Source organism: Pinus tabuliformis, chromosome 3_2, assembly GCF_031772625.1.
Source record: "Pinus tabuliformis cultivar Carrire ecotype Pingquan chromosome 3_2, CPIR1, whole genome shotgun sequence".
Classification (NCBI taxonomy): domain Eukaryota; kingdom Viridiplantae; phylum Streptophyta; class Pinopsida; order Pinales; family Pinaceae; genus Pinus; species Pinus tabuliformis.
In genome coordinates this window covers 1,181,633,622-1,181,643,840 of record NC_142302.1, presented here as the reverse complement: position 1 = coordinate 1,181,643,840, position 10,219 = coordinate 1,181,633,622, and the positions used below count along the sequence as shown (strand labels likewise).

At 39.5% G+C, this 10,219-nt stretch overlaps 1 protein-coding gene and 1 pseudogene across 1 annotated transcript; one reads left to right on the top strand and one right to left on the bottom strand.

Moving 5' to 3' along the window:
- The first annotated feature begins 2,254 nt into the window (after positions 1-2,254).
- Positions 2,255-4,165, top strand: LOC149184937 (uncharacterized). Its single transcript, XM_089419018.1, has 2 exons — positions 2,255-3,015; positions 3,154-4,165. Exon 2 carries the CDS (start codon positions 3,207-3,209, stop codon positions 3,636-3,638), a length of 432 nt encoding a protein of 143 aa, XP_089275144.1. The 5' UTR covers positions 2,255-3,015; positions 3,154-3,206; the 3' UTR covers positions 3,639-4,165.
- Positions 4,166-7,563: 3,398 nt separating this feature from the next.
- LOC149184936 (UNC93-like protein 1 pseudogene) lies at positions 7,564-9,762 on the bottom strand (annotated as a pseudogene).
- Positions 9,763-10,219: the final 457 nt, after the last annotated feature.

Sequence of the window (10,219 nt, the reverse complement as noted above, 5' to 3'; positions counted from 1 at the left end):
AAATTTCTCTGCTGGAGAAAATCTTCTCAATAAGCTTCTTACAACTCCTACAGTGAACAACAAACTCTGTTTTTTACTCACTGAGTGCCTAGACCAGCTCTGATACCATGATGGAAATTTCTGTTAATTTCAAACAAAAAAGAAATTGCACAAAGAACAACGCTCTATTTTTTAATACAGGATCTTAATCATAACAAAAAAAACTGTTACAAAATAGTCTTCCTCTTCAGAGGGATTACAACAGGAACGCTTCAGTTCCAGAAACTAATTTCACTATCTCAGCACTGCTGTGCGTTTCAGAAATCAAAAAAAGAACTCTCTCTTTTTACACTGTTGTGTCTGCATTTTATAGTGCATTACAATTTTTTTTCTCTTTTTTATACAGTGTGGGAAGGGGTCATAACTTATCCACCAACCGCGTTAAATTTGCTGATGAGGTCACTGCTGTTATCTGCTGCTCATGATAAACAAAATCTCGAGTCGGTGGTGTTGAAACCCATGGCTGATAAATGCTACGACGACTCGAGGCTGGTTCTTTTCACTTTCGGTCATTCTTCTCTTTAATGTGGTTGTTGAGAAGTAATGGTAAAGCGCTGGATCTTATCTTTCTCCTTCGGGAACACAAAAACAGTTTAAAGGACGAAAAGACAGTAATGGCGGTGGCTTAAAAGAATGGAAATAAATGTGGGGCGTCGGATCAAGACAAGTGGACAGCGGCGATCAGCTTGGCGAAGGTGCGATCTGAGATTGTATCACAACATCGCGTCAGGGACAAACAAACAGAAAACACTGAAGGATGCAATCTGCGATCTGCGATCTGATCGCATCGCAGACAACACAGGGACGCAGAGAAGGGTGACAAGAGAATGTGCGATATGCGATGGTATCGCATCGCAGGAAACTCCAATGGCTGTTTTCTGGAATAAACTTGGTCGCTGCTCAACTGTCAGCTTTTGGCAACGCTACGGTTGAAATTACCATTCCAACAATAATTGGACATGGGTAATGATCCTGATTATCACAAACAGTACTCACCTAACCCTAACCGTGCCCTCCATCCCCATTGAGACACTGAACTTAAAACAAGTTTATTTTAGTGTCTGGGAGAGCTTTTCTCTGTAATTATATTTTTAGATAATGCTTCGTTGAAGATTCCAAGACCGATTCCCGTGATCGATTCAGAAAGAGTACGAACTCAGCGAAGAAATAGGAGATTATATACAGGAGCTCTGCGAAATGACAAACTTTTCCACATAACCTGCACAAACCCCAGTACTGGGACTAATGTCTGAGTTAATTATTAAGATACGATTTGTCTTTAGCTGAGAAAAACAGTAGTTACAGAAGAAAAATTGCAGTTCGTGCCTATTGGCAACAGGCACTCCGCTTTGAGCTTTGGGTTGGACAGAACACAGGAATGAAATGGAAGCCAAAGAAGCTTTGAAGTGCATGGAATTCACAGTGTGTTATAAAATGAATTATATATGTACAATTGAGCGAACCATAAATGTATTAGGTTGATGAGATGAAAGAGTATGTAGATCAGGAGAGTTATGTTTATGACTTTATACCTCTATCAGTAGCTTAAAAGGCCTTTTAGGGGTGACCCTGACTGTATTATGTCGATGAGAAGAAAGAGTATATAAATCAGAAGAGACATGTTTATACCTCTGTCAGTAGCCTGAAAGGCCTTTTAGGGGTGGCCCTGACTTGTTTCTTGCGTTGTTCTGCCCGGTTCTTCCATGTTGGTGATCCTCTTTCAATGGAACCAAAACTCTGAGAAGAACGCAAAACCAAACAATTTTGTCAGTCCATATTGATAGAAAGTTCATTAAACCAGTGTAAATGAAATAAGAAAACTCAGTTCCTTCTAGACACAATTTATTAAGCAGAAGCATCCAGAGACTCGACTCTATAAATATACAGAAATATGTCCATAAAAAATAGTAGGGAGATCATAGATGAATTCGCTCATACTTTTTTGCTTCTTCTTCGGCTTCCAGAACTGCAAAGGAAAAAGAAAAATAATGATTCAGCACGCTTCATTAAAAGAGCTAAAGCGATCAATCATATTTTCCAAAAGAAGACATAAAAAGCGCTGATTGCCTCAAGGAAAACACAAAATATGTCCTCAGCACTGATTCTTAAAATACCAGGACTATTTGGGTTTCTCTCCAAACACTAATGATCATGATTAACTATTCTTCAATTAGGATTTCAGACAGGGTTCTCACAGAAACAAATAGAATGGCCTTTCTCATCAACAAGTTAAAGATCAGTACTTAGGATACTCTCAGACAGAGCAGCCTGCATAAAGAACTCTGAAAAGAGAGGAAGCAAACCAACAATGTGGTTACTAAACTTTAAGAAAGTGGACAAGAACATGCTTTGGAACTGAAGGTCAGCAGGGTCAAGATTAACAAAAGGGAATCAGTGAAAAACAAACCCATTTCATTAACAACGTTGTCTCAGAGGTTGCCAAATGAGAAAAATTAGCAGACAGAAGAAGGGTAACAATAATCTTATCACTTTCAAAAAACAACCAGAAAGAATCCTTTACCTGTTATTACCATAAAGGCCCACAAGCAACAAACAGGATTCCAGTAGTCTCCAATTATAAAAATTAGAAAATGAAGATGAATTAAAAGTGTTCTTATCTATCAGAGTCAGGAAGACTTCAGATCTTATGTAGGATATGTTCAACCTATAGGCTGGTCAGAGAAAATGATGGGATTCAAGAGGGACATAATAATTAACATCAAAGAACCAAGAGAAGAAAAAAGAAGCAAAAACAGTCATCTCGAATAGAGCCAATTCAATTTTGTTGAAGTAGGGTTTATCCTGCATAAATCAGGCAATTCTTATTCAGCATTATTGCCAACTAACTATTTTCTAATTTCATCAGGCCCTAGACTGGTTGTTTTGAAGAGGCTGAACAACTTAGTCCGGTTTCTGTCTTGGACTCCCCTTTTGAGGATACTCCAGAATTTGAAAATACATATGCTACTATCCAGAGTAGGTTCTAAAGCCATCCTCAATCTTTTGTCTCATTTTACTTTCCACGCACATTTTTTTTATTGTTTTTATGGGTGTTGTTTTTAGTTCCCTCCAATTTTGCCAGTTTGAGTATGATAAGTTTTGTTTTGATGGCAGGGGCCAAACGACAACTACTTAAAAAAATTTCTGCATATGAACAGCTTGCTTACATGGACCCTCTTCTTTTGGAAAAGAGAGTAGCATCATGGAAGGATTCATCTGAAGATGAAAGTGGCAATTGTACAGAGGAGGACGAGTCACAGAGCATGGGTATAGATGTTGATTCTACTGATATATCATCATCAGCTCAGACAAGCCCCTGTACAAGTCACGATAACGAAATGGATTGGGAAGAAGATGTGGGGACAGAATATCATATGAAACAAAATGTCCATTTCTCTCAAACAATTCCAGAGAGTCTTCCTCCTGCATCCCCATTAACTTCATTATGGGGTTCTCATCATCCTTCCTTAATTGCAGCAAGGCAGGCGCACAAGCTTCTGTTTCATAGGGTGAATGAAGAGTTACAGTCAAGCAGAAAATGCCATGGCTGTGGGTTTATGGCAGGGGTAGAGCCATGGTTGAGAGAACAGCAACAGTAGGCTCAGGAGCAATTGGTAAAGAAGATTATATGTGGAAAATATCTCCTTCTTCTGCATGGAAAGAAGAGATTGATACCGATAGTCATGCAAACAGAATTGTTGAGCTAGACTTTAAGAGGGGGAGACAAGAGTGGAAAATATTCAGAGAGGAAGCAGAGGAAGTAGGGGTTAACATAGAGCTAGCAATTTTTGGAGTGCTAGTGGAAGAGGTGTTGCTTGACCTTGTTCAATTGTAGCCCTTTTCTCTTACTCCGCTCTGCTCACCTGCTGCTTCCATACTAGAGATAACGTAGAAATGGTCTATAGATAGAGATATTCAGAGTAGCAGTCACTCTCTGCTACTTATGATGAGGATTCAAATTTTCAATAATAGAAAGATGGCACCATCTCGTGCCTGTAGCTCTGAGATAGTACTTTTGAATCATCTCTACTAGAGATGGCCATATCTTGTATTGCCAAGAAAGCATCTCTAAGATAGATGACAACATGTTTCTTCTGTTTTTTTTCCCTTGCTTTAATTAGATAACACTGCCATAAATTAAGGACTTTAGGCTTCTTATCGATGTAAATGGATTTTTTAAGGGTTAAATTTAGCGGATTAAATGATTTTTTTTTAATATAAATATCCTTGTAAAAAAAAGTGTCATTTTCAGAACCATCCATTAATTTCACATAAAAGATATCATCTATATTGCAATTCAAAAAAAAACAGTTTCAATCAGTTTTCAAAGCTTGTAAGTATGGCAGGAAGCCAAATGAAGTTCATTTGAAGTCTGACAATATATTGCAGAAAAGAAATCTTTATTTCCAACCTTTGAGAATTTTATCCACATGGTTTCTTGGTGACTCCAACATTCTCTCAGATGTTTTTGGCAAATAAACAAATGTATGTTTTAGAATGGTCTTTTCAATGATGAAAATGACTTGTCGATAAGCCCTCAAATACATTTCAAGGCAACTGCCATATTTGGCCCACATATACCTCCCTACATGAATATTTCTCACCAGCAAACAAATGTGGACTTGATTGATAAACTCCAGATGACACAAGTATGAACGAATAGTCCCAATGCTAGCATACAATAAGTTAATTCTGTGCACTTTTCAAGTGTTTTTGTGTTACTCTGTTGACTTAGAACACTTCCTATTTTTCTTTCACAGAAAAAGCTTGATGACACTGAGGAAGTCTTGAAAGATTTTCAAGAGAAACACAGTCAAGCTAACTGCACAATCAAGGAAAAGGAGTTCATTATCTCAAATTTGTTACAATCAGGTAGGTTCTCAGCTGTCACAAGTTTAAAGTACCCCGAGACAGTTAAGGTGGTCTAACCACCTCACTAACCTAATCAATAATTAACTATATTGTCATGTTATTATAATCATGCTCACTTAATACATAATGTTTATATTATTAACGCCATTAACAATGAACCTCATTGTTTGCTTCTCCATTACCTCCTTTCAAACAACAGTTATAATAAAGCTCCTAAACCCAGAACCGCGATCACCTTGAATCTGCTTGCACATTTTATTTTGACCTCTACGCCCCGTCAACTCAGGAAAGCAAAGATATTCCCAAGCTAATCATATTCACTAATGGGGCCTTGGCCTTGAGCTTGCTGTAGGAAACTTTACATGGTTACATAACTTTACTAAAACGACATTTACAATACATTAAGTTGACCCTTTATAAGGTCCACATGACATAGCACTTAGGCACAATATTCATAATCACAGTCCATGTACAAAAATAGAGGTAACACAAAGCTTGGACTGCAACAACTTATCAATGCCCACCAGAAAATGGGAATCCAATTCCAGGGATTTCATCAGTTGTTTGCACACTACATAGAAAAAAACATGACTATTTTTGTTGTTTGCAAATTCTAAAAAAATGACAGTTTTTATTCCTTGTAAAATTAGATGTTCCGAAAGATGCATACATGGCTTATCGTCATCTTTGTCATCATGTTGCTGCATGTAAACCCATCTTCACATTTTTTAATCAAACAGAACAGACTATGTAATCCATGAATTCACTTGGTCTCTGAATATGAGGAGGTCCATCTACCATTTAAGACTGGTGCCATAGGTTGTTTCTGATGAAGCAAGAAGTACAGCTACTTCTTACCGCAGTTCAGTAGCTGCTTACAAAAGGATCAGTGCCACTCTCTGTAAACAGGGCATCTGAACGTTGATCCTAAACAAATCCTCCAAGGGGATCATCTTTTGGAGATCCAGATAGTCAATCTATCTGAAGAAAGGAGAGCTTTCTCAAGAGCTAGCACCCTCCAATCAAACCATGATCTGGAATATGAATCCTGCAAGTCCTTCCAAAATAAGATGCCCTGCCTGCTTAGCCTGCTAGCTTGATACTGAGGAATCTCCAGAAAGCATTGGCCATGACCCTTCCAGCACCAGCTTGGTTGTATCACCAAATCCCAATGGCATCCAGTGCCGGTATAAATCCAATACACACATTTGGCAACACATTTCCAAGTGGACCAGATGCTTTTTAACATAGAAGAACCTCTAAATTGGAAAAGGTGTGGAGAAGAGATAATCTCAATCAAATCTGCCAAGTGGCTGAACCTTCCAAGCACATCACAATCATTTTGCTGCCAAAATCTTGCAGGCTTGCCCTGAACCACCATATCAATCAGCCACAAGCTACCCTCCTCCTTAGGCAAAATGCAGACATCTCATGGGACCATCAATAACCCATGGTCTATAATATTTGTTCACACCAACCAAACCTCAGTTAATTTGATTAGAGAGTGCCTGGAGATTCACTACATTTTACAAAAGAGTCACTTCACTTTACCATAGATATTTTTAATTTCTAAATACAAATTGTTACAATACCATGTGTCAATACCATTGTTTTTCAAAACCACGTGTCCAAAAAATAATAAGTCATTTCATATGAGATTTGTTCATGTAACATTTTTTTAATTAGGCGATTTAATTAAAATGGAAAAAGAGTATAACTATTTTGGAGATAAATTTCAATTTTTAATTTGTGAATATTATTAAGATTAAATCCTTACCATTCATTAATAATTGTACTTTAATCCACAAATTTGCTAGGAAAATAGCGAAATTCCTAGTATGATTTTGGTAAAAATCTAGATAAAAATTTGGGAAATCTGTATTACAGCAGTCAGGCTTCAGAATTTAGAGTGTCTTAGTTCCATCTTTAAAAAAAAAATAAACACTGGTATAGTCAAATTTTTTGAAAAAGAAAATAACACTGTTTAAACTGAAAAATTGATGTGAAGTTGAGAAAAATTGTGGCAGAGGTAGATAACACCTATATATAGAACACTACTAATAAACTGTACAAATTAGTTGGACCATTAGGTCGGAAAAAAATTAAAATGAAAAACGAAGAATTTAACATTTCTCCACGTATTATTACACCTTAAAAGTGCTGCTAAAAATATATGTATTATATGTTTGTCTGTCATGTGAACATGATATTGAGAGGTATGTATCTGATTGCAGTGTGACAGGGATTTGTTCTGTCGAGTCTTTGCACGTTCAAGAAAAATGCAGGCTTTACTGATTAAATGCCATCCGATAAAAAGAAAACGATATAGTTATTAATTTTGAATGAGATTTATTAATTTTGAGAGGTCAACTGCTTTCCTCTATGATACTAAGAGCTTATGCTCAGTATTATAGAGGTTATGCTCAGAACTAAACATTTATTAGGGTTATTAGATTCTCTTAAAATAATGATTATACAATGTTACATTTGAACCTTTCCATGAAGATTTCAACTATACATAATTATATATTTATTTAAGGATGCATAGCTAGTGATTCTATCTACTCTCTTATGACTATGTCTCCTCATATTATGACAGAGCTGTTTGAAATGCCAAACAAGTTCACAGAATGACCATTTTTCCACCATCTCTAACAAATCTGTGCCAGCACATCCCAATAATTGAGTAAAGAAAACTTGTTCAGTTGCTGCTAGAGCAGAAGGCAGAAGACTCGTAAAACCTAGATTCAAAATCTAGATTGCATCCACTTGATCTAAGAAGAAAGTCTATGTTTAAGTAATGCAATGATAGCTTTGTATTCCAAAGCATTTTTTAACCTAAAGCAAAGTGAGTACATTTTTTTTGGAGACTAAATCCAATAGAGCAGACATATATACTTCATAATAAATACGACAAAGCACACTTTGGGCAAAAATCCCATCGAACACTACAGTACACCATGACAAAGCTTCACCAGATGTATAACCATTAATTCCCATGGATTCCCACTCAAGGGAACGTTTGTTTCTGAGAAACTGATCAATGCATAGCCTTCTGTAGATGTAGTCAAGGTACAGAACTGTTTCGCTTCAGTTTGATACTTGCTTCGCTTCAGCTTCGAAGCCTGCTTTGGGTTCAGTGGAACTGGCAGTCTCACCATCATCTATAGCCAAGGCAATGAGGATAATCAAGAACGGGTAGCTGATTGTAACAAGACTCCAGTTGATTATGAGCTCCTCCAGCAGAGAAACACTCTGTCCGTATCCCAACCCACCGCTGTTCCTGCACTCTGCACGGCTTTGAAGAGTCCACTGTATCTGGTCAGAGTATGTGAATCATCTGCCAAAGCTCCGATCGTCCAATAACACAGAGTCTGGAACATGGAGTCCAGTAATCCATAGCTGAAATATAAAGCAAACGGCCCTGCAAAAGCAGCGCCGGAGTCGGTTAAATCGAGCTGCTGCAAGGGCTTATCTCTGCTATATCTCAGCTGATTGGCGAGACCACCTCCCCAAATTGCAGTCCCCAGTACTGCAACGATGGCCACGCCCAGAAACCCTCTTTTCTTCCTGCTCACGAAGCTGAAATCTAGAACGTACCCGATTATCACAGACCCTAACATCTGAGCACCCCAGAAAGAAACATTGTTGAACCCTCTGGTCCTCACCTTAAAGATCCTGCCATTAACGTTTTTGAATTCATAAGTGTAAAAGAACTTGCTGGCCCATGCAGCAGGGAAGAGCAGCAGCATCTTCGAGTTGAAAAATAGCTTGATAACCTCCATGGCCTCGGTGCTCACACTGGAGTATTTACGCAGAGTAACCTTGTTGCCATCGCTCCTGACCACCTTGTTGGGTGGAACCAAGGCCAAACTCACAAAAGCCCCAAAGGCCATGAAACACATGAAGGCTATATAGGTCCAGTCGGTAACAGACACGGCTTTGCTATGATAATTCAATATAAAGGGAATGAAACCGCCTACGACTCCTCCCAGATTGAATATAACCCAGAAGAGAGAAATGTATCTTCCTTTCTTGTCCTCGGTGGGATACGAGGTCATGATTGATCCCTGTCCGGCCCAGAGCAATCCAGCTCCGACACCCAAAATTCCACCTGCAATAACAGGAAAAGTTTCATCATGATAATGATTGTAGTAGAGAAAAGAACCTGCGTAGAGAGCATAAGTGCAGCAGCCTGCGAAGATGGTCCCGCGAGGGCCGAGGATGTTGTAGATTCCGCCGGCGAAAACGCCAAACACTGCAAACGTCCCGTACAAAGCAGTGTTCGCATCGTTGGACGCCTGGTCGTTCTGCTGCCCACTTCCCCCAATCCGGTGAGGGCGTTGAACATGCCCGGGCAGCAGAAGCAGACCAGAGACATCAGAATCACCTGGGTGAGGGCGGAATTGTAGCGGAACCATTTGGATTGAGGAACCTTCTCACAGGGTCCCTCTTCTTCATCACGATTACCCTTCTCCATCCGTAGATTTCAAGGGAGCTCGATAATCCCAAACCCAAATCACTTTCAGATTTTTCTATATGCCTGATAATGGACTTTGGCAACTCAAATCAAGATGTCTGAGCAGTGAGAAGCCCAACATTTTTGTGAATTAGGATCCCTGTGCAAGCCACTGTGATTGGAATTCTGGATTTAGGAGCGGCCCGCCTTTAATTCCAATTCTGAATGGACAACTTAGACCTTTGAATCCTTTCTATTCGGTGTAATGGATTGGGAGATGTAGGTAGTACCCTGTAAGCGCAGCAGGGGATGCCGGGTCGAATTGGTGAGGGAGCAGCCCGGGTTATTTCCGAATTCAAATTCCACTTCCCGGCGGTAAAGACGCAATGTAAATTGGAGGCGAATGCTATTTCCAACCCTATAGCATTATAAATGCGGCTGACAAGTGATGGAAATAGTGCTCGTCCTCTCTCCTCACGCTCCATCTATTTGTTCACGTGCTACCGAGAGAGAGGGCGAGCGCTATTACCTTTGTCAGCACGCATTTATAATACTATCGGTTGGAAATAGGAATCGCCGTAAAGCGAAATGTTGTATGTCAGGAACTGTGTCAGGAACTGTCAGTCATCGACATTAATGCGAAAGGGGACGGAGCTGGCGGAGGGTGGCAAAGGAATTGCCGGGGCCGAGGCCGGAGCCAGAGCCAGAGCCGGAGCCGGAGCCGGAGCCAAAAGTTTTTTCCGGACGACGACAAAAACCGGGACATTTTTCCACGGCGACGGAAACCGGGCCATTCATCCCTAGGTACCCAAATGTACGGAACCCTAATCGGGTCAGGGCCAAAGGTTT